The sequence below is a fragment of the Aegilops tauschii genome, chromosome 2 (assembly GCF_002575655.3).
Source record: "Aegilops tauschii subsp. strangulata cultivar AL8/78 chromosome 2, Aet v6.0, whole genome shotgun sequence".
NCBI classification, from domain to species: Eukaryota; Viridiplantae; Streptophyta; class Magnoliopsida; order Poales; family Poaceae; genus Aegilops; species Aegilops tauschii.
In genome coordinates, this window is record NC_053036.3 from 553,849,163 (window position 1) to 553,864,630 (window position 15,468).

The window sequence follows — 15,468 nt, forward strand, 5'->3', positions numbered from 1 at the left end:
GCGAACAGGTATAGCACTCTCTTTGAATAAAAATGTAGAAGCAAAGAAAATAGTATATATTTTCTTGATCTGGTTGGTGCACACAAAAAGTTAGAAAGTTAGCATGATAGGAAATCTGACATAGAATTCTCTGGTTGTGTTCTTTTTTTTTCTTGCAGTTAGTTGATCTTGTTGGGAATTCAAATGCTGAGCATCTATCTGAAGATGAAGATTCTGGTGATGAAACTGGAGCATGCAATGGGAAGGAAGAATATGAGAATTGGAGAAGTCAAGTACACCAGATGAATTGGAGTAGTCAAGTACACTCGCTGTTGGCATGGTTTTCTCTACGCTAGATGAGGCAGTCAGATTTGTGAATGTGTATGCGCAGATGAATGGTTTTGCAATGAAAAAAGGAAGAAACTACAAGCAGAGGAAGATCACTATACAGTGCTTCAAGGGTAGGAAGACACGTGAAACCAACTCGGGTATTAGGAAAAGGAAGAGGAGTGTAATTGAGAGAACAAACTGCCCTATGAATGTGACAGTGAAGCTAAGGGAAGGGAAATGGTTTATTCTGTCTGTTTGTCTGGAACATAACCATAGCTTTGTGAGCTCGCCTTCACTCACCAAATTCTTCCTCAGCCATAAATACATGAATGAAGCAGAAATACTCCTGTCTAAGTTGCTGCAAGAAAATAGGGTGAAACCACGAAGAATTATGATCATATTTAGGAGGCTGCGTGGTGGGAACTTTGGTAATTTGACATTTGACGTCAAAAATCTTGATAACCTGAAACAGGATGAGCGGATAAAGAAGATGAAGAACACAGATATTGAGTGGACTCGGCAGTATATCAAGAAGTTGCAGCTTGAGAACCCTGGTTTCATCTATAAGATGCAAATAGATGCTGATGACACTGTGCGGAGCATTTTCTGGACAGATGCTCGGTCAAGATTGGACTACAAGTTGTATGGAGAAATCATATCCTTTGACACAACCTATAGCACTAACAAGTACAACATGCCGTTTGCACCGATTGTTGGAATCAATGGACATGGGCGAACAATAGTGTTTGGTTGGGCGCTGTTGCAAAATGAGAAAGCAGATACTTTCACATGGTTGTTTGAGACTTTTGTAGAAGTCATGCAAGGCCAGAAACCAGGGATAGTCTTGACTGATCAAGATTCAGCAATGAAAGTGGTTGTTCCTCGAGTGTTTGGAGATTCTCTCCATAGGTTCTGCATATGGCATGTGCTCAAGAATATGAAGGATAACATGGGTGCATACATGGCTTTGAGGGAAGGGATGGAAGAAATGAAAACTGTATTGATGCAATCTGCCACTGTTGATGAGTTTGTTGCAAATTGGCAAGAGTTTTTTGTGAAGTATGACTGTGCAGAGCAAGATCGTATTAAAAGGATGTGGGAAATCCGTGCCCATTTTGTTCCGGCTTAGTTCAGAGGCGTGTTTTTTCCATTCATTCAATCAACAAGCCGTAGCGAAAGTTTCAACTCCAACTTCAAGAACTACATAAGAAGGAAAGACACGATAGAAGCATTCATGAAGCAGTATGAGCTATTTCAAGAAAATGTCATCAATATTGAGAATCAGGACAGATTTGTGTCTAATGAGAAAACTCCTATATTATGAAGCCGCTGTCCTTTAGAAAGGCATGCTGCAAGAATTTTCACCCGTGGCATATATTTGAAAATGCTAACAGAATTTGTGAATGCAACAACTTTTGGTGTGATTGAAATAGAGAAAGACAAGTTGTATGACTTGAAGAGGAATTTCAGTTATGAACATCCAGAATTCAGTAGGAAGTTGTTCCGAGTTGCTGTTGATAGGGAGGCAGCAACGTTTGAATGTTTCCGTGGGGAGTTTGAAAGAGATGGAATCCTGTGTTGTCATATCTTAAGATTGTTTACTTAATTTGATATTGTTGAGTTTCCGGAGCGTTACATTCTGAATAGATGGACTATTGCATTTAGAGAGAATGAGTTGAAGAAATTCAAGAACGATCTTATTGAAGTGATAGGAACAGACCCTTCTCAGAATGTTGTTCGGTATGCTATCGTGATGAGTAAGGTTGCTGATGCATGCTCAGACCTCAGTAAAGATTCTGAGTTTAGTAAGGAATTGCTAGAGGCAGTGGAGAAGGTGCATGCAAAATATTTGGAGCGCAATAAGGCTATTGAAACAGTTGAGTGTGATAGTTCGGGCGCTTTGAATGATCCTGCTATAATACCAACACAAACTGTGAACACTGCGGAGATGGTGAGAACACAATCTGAATGCTCAGGTACTTTGAAAGATCCTCCTGTGATACCTTCGAAATCTGTCAACAAAGGTCAGAGGTTGAAATCACAATCTGAAAAGAACTCAGCCAAGAAAATAGCTGCAAAGAAAAGAAGCAACGACAAGGACAAAATGGTTCAGCATAAGAAATGAATGGTATTGGATTAATTAGTAACTAATCTGTACATTATAATTTGACTTTGTTCCCTCAAAAAATTATAATTTGACTTTGGGAAACATATTCTAATTTTGGCTTTTTTGTCTGTACAGTTTTGAGAGTCGAATAAGCTCTTTGAAAACCTATTTTCATGGTCACTTTTGATCCAGGAGTGGTACATTGGTGTCAAGGAAATTTTGGAGTGCCTCCCATGATATTGCTGCTTTTTTTCTACAAATTTGTTAGGTATATTGATGAGGACTTGCTGCAGAGTGAAATAAATATTTATTGTTTGGACAGCTATTGAAAGTTTAAACAAATTATTTGGAGCATGTGTAGTGTGGGAAAAAAATTGTTAGCACATGCTTTGGACAAATATGTATTATGATTGGATCCTTTTTTAATAATGTTTGCCAATTGATAGAGATTGTGTATTTGGAGAATGTGTATTTATTTGGTAAAAATTGAATGTTTCATAAGTTTAGAATACCTGTCCTCTGGTTGTCATGTTAATAAATTTGTTGACCGAGGTTAGAAAAAATGTTGACAAGCTTAGAAAATATGTGAACATCTTCTCTAAGAGACTTGTTCTCACGAAAATTACAAAATTGTTAACAAAAAGTTGTTTTTAAATGATAATGAATTTAACGTTCTGTGCACTATTTTCAAAGAAAAATGTAGATGAGCTTAGCAATGTAGGAATCTGAACATTACAACAATTCATTAAACAATGAAAACACTTTTGAGAAATATTAAAGAAAATCTGTGCATAAAATTTAAAAAGTTGTTCACACCTTTGAAGAAGAAGAAATATATTGTTCAAAAATTGTAAAATATGTTGAAAACAATTTGTGGAAAATATGTTAACAAAAAATTGAAAGAAATAGCTAACAATCTATTCATGATTTTATTTAAAAAAATGTTTACAGGCTGTTCACTATTTTTTTTAAAAAGTAGATAAACTTAGAAATGTTATTGGCATCTTCTTTTAAAAAATTGGCAGATTTTAAAACGTTGTTCACACGTTTGAAGAAAGAAGGAAAAAGTTGACAAAAATTTATAATATATGTTGACAAAATTATAGAAAATATGTTAACGTTCGTATTTTCGAGTTGTGACACAAAATAAAAATAAAAAAATAATGTTAACAAAAAAATTGAAAAGAAAATGTTAAAATTGTAGTCACGATTTTTTTATTATAAAATGTAGACAAATTTACGAAAGTTATTAACAACTTATTTTTAAAAAACGTTGAAAAAAATTAAATTGTTGTTCACACCTTAGAAGAAAAAAATGTTGACAAACTATTGGAAAATATGTTAACTTCGAATTTTGAAGTTGTAACACAAAAAACAAAAAATGTTAACAAAGAAGATGAAAGAAATTGTTAACAATTTGTTCACAATTTTATTACAAAAAAAATGTAGACAGGCTTATGAAAGTTATTCACAACTAATTTTTAAAAAAATGTTCACAAAAAAGTTCACGGGATTAAGATCACTGTTTATATTTGTAATAAAAAGTTGTACCAAAAAATGTTGACAAGATTATAAGAGCTTGTTCAAAAATTAAGGGAAACAATGTTGACAAGATATTGAAAAGAAAGTTAATCTTTTGATTTACAAGTTGGAAGAAAAAATGTTTACAAGTTTAGGACAAGTTTTTGACAGAATAATAAAAAAAGTTGTCTAAAAGTACACAAAGAAGAAAAATGTTCGTAACTTTAGAATAGTTTTTCTTTGGTAGAGTAGTTGACAAATTTGTGGCCCGAGGTTAGAGGAAAAATGTTGCAAAATTTGGAAAATATGATAACAATTTTTATAAAAAAAGTTAGTAGCCTGTTCACTATTTTGTAAAAAATGTAGATAAAACTTAGAAATGTTATTGATAGCTTATTTTAGGAAGTTGTTCAAAAATTAAGAAAAAAAATGTTGATAAGAAAGTGAAAAAATAGATAATCTTTTGATTCACGTGTGGGAACGAAAAAATGTTGACAAATTTACAAAATATATGAATAACTTTTATTTAAAAAGCTAATGATTTGTTCACTATTTTATAAATAATGTAGATAAACTTGGAAATGTTATTTACAACTTATTTTAGAAAAATGTTGTCAGATTTTAAAAAATTGTTTACATGTTTAAAGAAAGAAGGAAAAAGTTGACAAAAATTTATAAAATATGCTGAAACAAATGTAGAAAATATGATAATGTTTGTACTTTCAAGTTGTAACAGAAAAGAAAATAATTTTAAAAAAATTGAAAGAAACTGTTAACGTTGTATTCACGATTTTGTTAATATAAAAATATAAACAAGCTTACAAAAGTTATTTACAACTTATTTTAAAAAAATGTTAACAAAAATTAAATTGTTAGTTAAAAAATGTAGACAAGCTTACGAAAGTTATTCAGAAATTATTTTAAAACATATGTTTACAAAAAATTCATGGTTTTAAGAACAAAAATGTTAACATTCGTATTAAAAAGTTGTAACAAAAAAATGTGGACAAGTTTAGGAGAAGTTGTTGACAAATTAAGAAAAAAGTTGACATTATTTTTGAAATGTTGGCAGATATTTAAAAGTTGTTCACACGTTTGAAGAAAGAAGGAAAATGTTGACAAAATTATATAATATATGTTGACAATATTATAGAAAATATGTTAACGTTCGTATTTTCGAGTTGTAACAGCAAAATAATGTTAACAAAAAATTGTAAGAAAATGTTAACAATGTATTCATGATTTTATTATTAAACAAATGTAGACAAACTTACGAAAGTTATTAACAACTTATTTTAGAAAAATATTCAAAAAAATTAATTGTTGTTCACACCTTAGAAGAAAAAAAATGTTGACAAACTTTTGGAAAATATGTTAATGTTCGAAGTTTGAAGTTGTAACACAAAATACAAAAAATGTAAACAAGAAGATGGAAAAATTGTTAACAATTTGTTCACGTTTTAATTACAAAAAAATGTAGACAGGCTTTCTGGAAGTTGGGAGCTCTCTGAAAGTTGTTGACAAATTAAGAAATAAGTTGACATTATTTCTGAAATGTTGGCACGTTTGAAAAAGTTGTTCACACATTTTAATAAAGAAGGAAAAGGTTGACAAAATTATATAATAGATGTTGACAAAATTATAGAAAATATGTTAACGTTTGTATTTTTGATTGTATAGAAAAAAATTGTAAGAAAATGTTAAGAATGTATTCACGATTTTATTATTATAAAAATGGAGACAAACTCACGAAAGTTATTAACAACTTATTTTTAAAAAATATTCATAAAAATGAAATTGTTGTTCACACCTTAGAAGAGAAAAAAATGTTGACAAACTTTTGGAAAATATGTTAATGTTTGAATTTTGAAGTTGTAACACAGAATACAAAAAATATAAACAAGAAGATGTAAGAAATTGTTAACAATTTGTTCACGTCAAATGTTGACAAGTTTATGAGAACTTGTTCAAAAACAAAGGAAAAAATGTTGACAAGTTTAGCAGAAGTTGTTGACAAAATTGTGGTCCGACATTAGGAAAAACTGTTGCAAATGTATACAAGATATTGAAAAATAGTTAATCTTTGGATTTACGAGTTAGAAGAAAAAAAATGTTCACAAGTTTAAAATAAGTTATTGACAAATTAAGAAAAAAGTGGTCTAAAAGTTCAGAAATAAGAATAATGTGCATAGTTTTTCTTTGCTTGACAAGTTACTTGAAATTTCTTAAACATTTTCTACTTGCAAATTTTTTGAACAATTACTTGCTACGAATGAACTAACATGTTTTGCATAGAGAAATATACATGTTTGAATGAAATGAACAAATTTTTTGTCGATACTGGGTCTGTTTCCAGTGTACAATATGGCTGATTTAAGTACTGTATAACGTTTTAACAAACATTTCGTAAGAATAGCGTACATGGAGAACCATTGCTTACATGGAAAACCATAGGTACTCTTTTTTGTCGATGCTAGTTTCTCAAAATTCTCATAGTGAAACACAACCATGTTCATCATTGTATACATATCACTGTAATTCCCATCGAAAACCTAACGGCGAACAAGAAACACGAATAAAGAAACAAGTTCATCTTAGTTCATTTCATACTACTTTGACTATCAAATTTAACAGCAGGTCCTTCTCTTCTTTGTGATATCAGCAACAATCTTCTCAAAGTGGAACTTGTTCTGATTGAAGTTTCCTATCTTGTATGCAATGAGCTTACGGAATTGGGGAACGATTTCCTGAAAAGAAAATTGCCAGATTCAAATTTTAGTTTGAAAAGCATTACAAAAAACAGTAACATAACTGAAAGAATGTAGTCTATGTGTGCAAAAAAGGAAGACTTGCAAAAGAATTAACAAAACAATAAAAATAAGTACAAAAGCATGATGACATTTGAGACCAAAAAAAAATTAACAGAACGTGGAAGAACTATATCATGAAATAATTCTCTCTGGAACAGTGATAGTATTGCACACAAAAAGGATATGGATAATTTAAAAACAAAAAGGTAGCTGGTTATAGAGAAAGATGTAGTGCGTGTAGTATTTACTTATTCAAAGTCCTTCATGTCTTTTCCGTTCCAACAATCCATATACAGTGTGCCATAGATAGCGCAGTCATGCCTGTCCATGTTTGCACAAAAAAACAGATGAATAAACAGAAAATGTAAATTAGAAAAGATGTAGAAAAGGGTCAAAAAAATAATCTCACAAGTTAGGTTGTTTGGGATAGTTTTCAGGAGAAAACTTCACGAATTCTTCTATATTTTTGAAACTGCACTTGGATGCCTTGAATAGAGTGCTGAGGTTGGTAATCTATAATATAAAACATGAAGATAAGTACAAAGTTAGGTAGACCGAAAAAAGTAAACATGTACTTATTACACACAGAGTTACTTCATGGCCAGTGCGTTAAAAAAATACAATATTCTTGAACAAATAGTTTATACTTATAGTAAAACTAACCAGGTTTGTTGTGAGGATGTTGAGTTCATCAGCATTGACACTATTTGCTGAATCAAAGAAGTTGATTGTTTCGAACAGATTTTTGACGCAAAAGAAAGTCCAATGGAATGAATTTACTCTAGGGAGAAAAAGCTGCACAGGAAAAAGAAGGAACCATCACAAAACACAGGTGAAAAAAATAAAAGGATTAACAATCATGAAAAATAGATCTAAATATACCAAGTCACGTTTGTGGAGGTTGTTTCCTGTGTTGATTCTCTTGAACTCTCGAAGGCAAGACCTGGTGCTGAATTTTGCAGGCTCCACAAGCAATTTAGTCTGTAGAAAAGAAATAGCAAAATTTCATTATCACATATGAAGTAAAAAAATGAAACCTCCCTAGTAGTCATGAATGACTGACATAACATATTTGGAGAGAAAAGTTAAATTGAAAGAAAAAGTTGAAGAGAATTACTGTAAAGTGTGTTGGGAATGAAAATTTTGAAGGCTTCTTTGATTTTGGATCAGGATTCAAATTCTCATGGTTGAAAACTGCAACATAGGCATCCATGACTTCATCATTGACTTTGCCAATTGGTTTTAGACCGTTGTAGAACTTTTCATATGACACCGTTAGGTCATTGAAATATAGAACAGTGGGACTGCAAAGACCAAATGATAAAAATGGAGATAGATTATTTGCATTAGTACCAAAAGTCGTGAAATGCACGACTCCAAGAACTTGATTAGTTACGAATGTGTACAACAAACTTACTTGCCTTTGAAGAACTTGTAGTTTAGGTACTTTTGGTAAAACTTGTCAACAGCTGGTTCTAGATTCAATGTTGATAATGGAGATGCAGGGGACAACTTTTTTGCTTTTCTTTTCTTCCCGTTTTTTTTTCTCGATGGTACTACGACCAGATAGAACATTTGGAGTACTTGTCTCATTAACATCAAAGGGCATCGATCTTGCATTTAGAAAAACAACAAAGGAAACATGGAGAAATGGTATGAGTGTTTGCCTTAAAAAGTGAATGGATGAGACATGGTTCGTGTACAAGGAAGGGAACAAGGTGTTGAAATGGACAAGATACCGTTTCCCGAAGTAGTACCATCAGCGTAGCCCATAGCAAGGGTTATGCCGTGCTCAGTATCAGGAACCACTCTCATAGAAGAACAATCTTTCTGTGGAAGTCCAAGTTCTGAGTGTCCTATGGATTTGCCAACATCAATGTCATCTTCTAAAACAGTGGGACTTGAATGGAAGATAATGTTGTTCTTGTCAAGTTGCTGATCTTGACTGACAGCAGCCGTTGCCTCGTATCGCACAAGAGCACTGTCGTTGTTGTGGGTATTGCTACTGTGAGTAACAGGAGTTTTTGCTTCATTACACTCGGAGGACACATTTTCTGCACAAGGAATCGCACTTTTGGTCATATCTGCCAACACTTTAGATACATGTTCTTCATGGACTTTCTTCAACAAATCATCGTGTTTGGTAACCACCATTGATAACATTTCCTAGTTTTGGTGGAAGAAAAAAGGAAAAAAATGCTGTTAGGTATATATCAAGGGGAAAAAAGTAAGGAGGAACAAAAACAGTTAAGAACTATTGCGACCACCTGATTGTTATTGTCCACTGTTGGCTGAGTTGCTATTGTCCCTTGGTATTGGCTGATAATAACAGGAGGGGCTGTAGTATTTGCCATCATAGAATTGGTGCTTGGAATGATAGAAGACACATTGCTTGCCCAATCTGCACGCATTCGAGACATGTGTTCCTCATGACTTTTTCTCCACAGCTCGTCATGCTTGGCGACCACCTCTGATATAACTTGCACTACCTATATTTGTTATTGACCAAAAAAACATAAGTTTATGAGCAAAAGATCTTGCAGACAAAGAATAAAAATGAACAAGTAAAACAGATTCAAACATACTTCAGGTTGGTTGGATGATTTCAACCCAACATCTTCCGGTGGTCCTGTGGGCAATGTTCCTTGTTTGGCGTTGAAACCTGTATCCTCAACCAATGCTAGTGGACGAGCTCCATATGGTGTGGTCGAAATGTCCCGAAGCTATTTAAAAGAATTGCATCAAAACTAAAATCTTCTCATATGAAGCAAACACTATTCATTGACGTATGTGAAACAAAGTAAACAACAAATAAAAAACAGAGATATGTTTCTTTTGAGAAAAAGAAAGAAAAAACCATTTTATGAGAACTTGAGCTAACTTAATTCTATTTAAAATTCTTGAGTTGTTGTTGGTCACCAACATCATGATGTGTTTTATAAAAACGCTATGAGCTTCATATCATCATGGTCTTGTTCTTACGAAAAATGTAACCGGGATCCTCCTAGATGTTAGCATCTACCATATGCTATTTTGAGTTATATTAATTCCTTTAACAAATAATGATCACACTTAAAAGATGAAAATGGATTGCTGAATAACACGGCCTCAAACAATCCAAAACATCCACTTTTAGAAATTTAAAAATATACTTCACCAAATGTAGAGCAAAAAATGATTTTGTGTATGCCTTTTTCTGAAAGAGCTAAATAAAATTGAGCATGAAGTGCAAAAATTGAACATGAGTGATCAGTGGTAGAAACCCTAACAATACTTCAGAGGTAGAAACCCTAGCATATAAAAAGTGGCTCACTACTTGTCGAAGAAGATTTAACAACATAAACTAGGCAGTTAACTAATAGGAGCGCTAATATTTTAACAAAAAACAGTGCTAACAATGATAAAATTTACTTTTTCTAACAAAGCTAAAATGACGAATCTGTTCGCGGAAAGCTGTTCACAAAATCATGAAAAAAAGAAATACTCTAACATATATGTGGATCCACACTTACAGGCAGTGCTCCATAGGCTACTGGTTTGTTAGTTGTCCTTTTGAAATCAACATTAGCTGCATGAAGTAAATCAGCATTCTACACATGGACCATTCTGGGCACATTGTAGTTAATGCTCCTAAATGGCCTTGCAGAATAAAGATCCAGAAAATCCATATATATGATCTGCATAACAGGAAAATGTGATCAAACCAAAATGAATAAAAAATACAATGGTGGAGAAAACAAACAAAAATGATACAACAAAACAAATAGAAAAGTAACTTACAACAAGCATGGGCAGGCAGCCGCCAACCCATATAGGATCGTTCAAATCAATTTCCACTATGTTAAAAAGATTTTCATGGAAGCTTTCGATCTCTTCGTTGAGGTGATTGATGCAATAACTTGCCAAATCATAATTATGCAACTTTGAAATGTCATGCAGACCGTACAGAAGCTTCCAGTTCGCGTAGTTGCCAGTGATTGGACAAAGAACTGTTGAGATGAACAGAAACAGGAAACTGCAAATAAACCCTTCCTCAGTTTCATCATTCTTCATCATTTTGACAATGTTATCTATTGGAATGGTCCTAATTCCAGATTTATATTTATCACTGAGTGCCTTAACTTTTGCATCTACAGCGGGATCATTGCTCTCGGTAGGAAAAGGTTCAGAACCAGATTGAATTCCAAAAACCTGATTGACCATTTCCCTTCGGATTTGAATAACTTTGTTCTTGTACTTGAAGACAGCATTTGAGCGAGTATGGTCGGCAAGCCAGTACATGAAACCGACAGGCACAATGAGATGCTTATTGATGTGCAACAGATTATCCAGATCATGTTTCGAAACATATCCTCTTTGTTTATCAGTTAAATTTGAAATGGCTTTGTTCCATCTGAGGGTCGAGAACCTATGCTTTATAGTCCCACGGTGTTTCAGAGTTTCAGGCATGGTTACTAGACAGGGAGCTCTATGGAACAAACCAAGAAAAGGATAATAAGATTAAAAAAGATGAACCAAAAAACTAACTGAGATAAAAATTACTTAGGTTGTTCCATTGTGAGGGAAGGGGGGCATGCAATATTTTTATGTAAAAAAGCATATCATAAATCATGATATAAACTGCTGTTTTGCGTGTGAGGCCAAGATGGATATGAAAAGCATTAACACGTGGTGTTGCTCATAACACTACTATTGTAACAAAAAAAATTGATGACACAACAACCGATTGTAAAATATTGATAAAGTTGATTCGGACTGCAAACTATTTAGTGCTTTCATACCTAAAATGTAGTGCAAAAAAGAAACACAACAAACTTAAAAAAAGGTTTAGCAAAATAATGAGTTAAACACTAACAACCACACAAAAAAGGCAGCAATGTGCTAAAACCTAATTAATTCCAAACAAACCACATAAGGACGCCATGAAAAAAATGGACAAACCTAATGAAAAAATGTACACTCCTTATCAGGGTGGAACCTATCTAAACAAAAATCTATGCCCAGACCCTAGGTAATACCAAGCTGAAGAAATGATATAAGAAGTTAAATTTGTATGCATAAAAGAGGACCAAATTAACCAGTTAAATTTGTATGCTTACGGAAAGGATATTAGAAGTTTATATTTCTTAATTTAGCATGGAATATGTCTCTTAGTTACTATGGAATCTTTTATAAGTACAAGCATGGAAGTAAAAAGTAGTCATACTTATCAAATAGGCCACTTTATTGTCTCAGATTAAATGGTGTAGAAAAGCAACTTTAAACCACATTACAAAATGTACGCAACGCTTAAAGTATACTACAATATAACCCTTAACTAAACAACTAGCATCGATCTAGAAACGAAAAAACTTATGTATGAGAATGTGAAGCATCAACAACACTGAGGTTATGTGCTGCCTCTTTATTGAGTTATAAGCTCCCTGCAACTCACACCCCTGGGCATGCAACACATTTGTTAACAGAAATAATAAACTTTGGTAGGAGAGGAGAATCTGATTTTTGCGGAGATTCTTCAGTTCATCAAAAAGCAAGCAAAGCCCAGAGAGCAAGAGGTTGAAAGCAGAGATGATGGTGTGACTTGCATTCTGCTGATAACACTACACCTTGAAATCTGTTTAAACTAGATTTCAGGGTTGCAGAGAAGCACCACCACCATAAAGATTCCATACAAAATTTAACTGGTTAAATTAAGAAATATAAACTTCTAATATCCCTTCTCTAAGAAAACAAATTTAAATCTATGCCCAAACCCTAGGTAATTGGCCCTCTTTTAAGGTTAGTTTTCATGCTGAAGAAATGTATTTTTGCGGAGGTTCTTTTCAAGCTGCCCAAATACAGCACTAGCAGGATAAACAGTGAAAAATAGCATTCAGAATTCATCTACTCCCCTCAGTTTTCATTGCAGTTCCGATATTTGTGATGTCTTCAATTTATCCCAATATATAACCCAGAAGAATGGTCTCTAAGTGGTAACTACTATGCAGCAGGTAAGCACACACACAACTATCCGAAAAAAAGATCTTAAAGCTCTCCCGTTGCCCTAGGTAATTCCAATCAAACTACATCAGGACGCCATGAATAAAAAATAAAAACTAATATAAATCTATGAAGAAACCCTAGCTAAAATCGGAGCAAACAACACCAGCACTCCATCAAACAAAAACTGAAACCCTACTTATGAATCTAGGGCGGAAGCCTGGCGAAATCGAAGCGAACTATAGCAGAACGCCTAGAATTAGAAACCCTAGCACAAAACTATGGTGAAAACCCTAGCGGAAGTCCACGGCGGAATCCTAACTAAATGAGGCAAACGACTTCAGCAGGCCATGATCTACAAAAAATCCTACCACAAGACTATGGCGAAACCCTAGAAAATCCAATCACATCTCTACACAAATCCCTGCTCGGCGAAGGGAACAACCAACAACTGAGAAGAAGAAAAGGCGAGACAGAGATGGGGATGGCGGACAAGGTTGATTCACAAACCTCGGGCAAGAACACCGGGCGGAGGGAGGAACTCCGTCCGCTCTCGATCTAGAATCTGCAGCACGGAAGGAGAACGAGAAAGAAGAAGGCGACGAAGACGGGGAAAAGAAGAAACGGATACGGGGAGAAGTAAACGAAGAAGAAGAAACGGAGAAGGAGGGGAAAAGGAAGTGGGCCGGCCCAACAAGCGAACGAAACAGTCAGGGGGTACGTGCCACGGCGCTACGCGGCGACCTGCGCGCCCTATAGGATCCCCGGTCCTAAGGGACCAGTTGTAATACATTCTGTGCACACGTGCAATCAAACCCACAAACATGGCCCATTAGTATCCAGGCCAAACAGGACATGGCTCATCTGAAACCAAGAGCCTCCTCAATGGCCCACGTGTAGAGGTGCCTACTAAGAGAAGAAAAAGTAGGAGCTCCGTATGTAGAACCTCCTATTTGACGCTTTTTGCACGAGCCAGGAGCGAGACGTACGTGCTTTATAGCGAACAGGGATCGAGCATTGTAGCGAACCGGGGACCAGTCACTGCAGCATCCAGGGCTATTGTAGCGAACTTAATCGCTGTAGCGAACGGCTTTTTAGAACTGAACATTTTTTCGAAAAAAGGAGCAATTTTTTGAATTTTGAAAAGACGAACAATAAGTAAAATTTTGATATTTTTTAAAACGTGAACATTTCTCCAATTCTGATTTTTTTTCAAACACAAACCTTAACATTTTTCGAAAACACGAATATTTTTTAAAATTTTGATATATTTTAAAACCCCTATATTTTTATAATTTCAGAAATTTGTTTTGAAACATGAACGTTTTTTGGAAAACACAAACGGTTTTTCAAAATTTTCAAAGCTTTTAAAAAATGCAACCCTTTTTCAAAACTTGTTTTTTAAAGGTGAATATTTTGTAGAACTATTTTGAAAACACAAACATTTTTTTTGATTTTTTTTGGAAATTACAATTTTTTTATAATATGTGAAAAAATATAAGAAAATAAAGAGAAAAGAATAAAATAAAAAAATCAGTGAAGAAAACAACAGAAAATATAAAAATAAAGAACCTTCCAAAACTGGTAAGAACCCTGGTTCGAACCTCTTGAAGGTTCACAAAACCGGAACCAACGTCGAATCTACAAAGCGTTAACTGGGTCGGCCCAGCTCAGTCGCTCATGTGCGAAAAGCCTACAGTCTGACGCAAAGATGAGATTATATAGGATTGTATTCCTTCTCGCTTGATGCAAGATAGAAGGCGAGCGTAAGATGGGCCGACCCGAGTACTGATAGATTTGCTATTTTTCATATTTGAAAATCAATATACTTAAAAGGAGTCACCACACATTTAAAAATACATTGTCTCCACATTGGATCAAGACCAATATCGGGGGGGGGGGGGGGGGGGGAGGGGGAGATAGATCTCTCTGGATGTGTACACGAATTCAAGTAAATGAAAATGTAGATATAATTTCTCCTATTTTTGATTTTTCTGACATATACTTGAAAAAAATACATTCTACATGTATAAATAATGTTCCACAAGTATAGGAAAAATATACAATATGTATTGAAAAAATAGAATAAATAATAAAAGTAGATATAAAAACCAAGGGAACCACATAAGTAAACTGATGAAGAAACATAGGCCCACAGGCACGACCTATTAGCATCCAGGCCCAGCAGGACATGTCTCATTGCAAACCAAGAGCCTCCTCAACCACCTCAAAAAAACACCTAAATAAACACCTCAAAAAAAATGAAGAGCCTCCTCAATGGCTCGACGTGTAGAGTTGCCTAGTAAGAGAAGCAAAAGTGGGAGCTCTGGTATCTAGGACCTCCTATTTGACACTCCTTGCACAATCCAGGAGCAAGACGTATGTGCACTGTAGCGAGCAGGGATCGAGCATTGTAGCGAATAGGGGACCGTCACTTCAACAAATAGGGCTTTTGTAGCGAACTGAATCGCTGTAGCAAACAAAATTTCTAAAACTGAATATTTTTTCCAAATTACAAAAAATATATTTTTTTAAACACGAACAATAATTAAATGTGTGATATTTTTGAAAATGTGAACATTTCTCCAAATTGGATTTAGAAAAAACTTTTTCAAATTTGCAATCATTTTGTGAAAGGCGGCCGCTACGCGTCGGCCGGCGGATGTTTCCGCCTGTAGCACCGTCCGATACGCGCCCCGACAACCGTCCGATCCAACTACCGCGCGCGTGACTATTCCTGTA

The 15,468-nt window shown here is 34.4% G+C and overlaps 1 protein-coding gene across 3 annotated transcripts; it reads right to left on the reverse strand.

Annotated features, from left to right (window-relative positions):
* Window positions 1-6,245: 6,245 nt before the first annotated feature.
* LOC109784792 (uncharacterized) lies at window positions 6,246-13,392 on the reverse strand. 3 transcript variants are annotated; one of them, XM_073508985.1, is made up of 12 exons: window positions 13,237-13,389; window positions 10,528-11,215; window positions 10,260-10,424; window positions 9,333-9,470; window positions 9,015-9,236; window positions 8,165-8,913; window positions 7,865-8,051; window positions 7,630-7,728; window positions 7,411-7,542; window positions 7,157-7,260; window positions 6,996-7,068; window positions 6,246-6,684 (listed from the first exon to the last, which is right to left on the reverse strand). In XM_073508985.1, exons 6-11 carry the CDS (start codon window positions 8,365-8,367, stop codon window positions 6,996-6,998), a joined length of 798 nt encoding a protein of 265 aa, XP_073365086.1. In that variant the 5' UTR covers window positions 8,368-8,913; window positions 9,015-9,236; window positions 9,333-9,470; window positions 10,260-10,424; window positions 10,528-11,215; window positions 13,237-13,389; the 3' UTR covers window positions 6,246-6,684. The 3 variants fall into 3 exon arrangements, with proteins under 3 accessions (XP_073365086.1, XP_073365088.1, XP_073365087.1); XM_073508987.1 differs by lacking the exon at window positions 10,528-11,215 and having other exon boundaries at window positions 13,237-13,392; XM_073508986.1 differs by having other exon boundaries at window positions 10,528-13,366.
* Window positions 13,393-15,468: the final 2,076 nt, after the last annotated feature.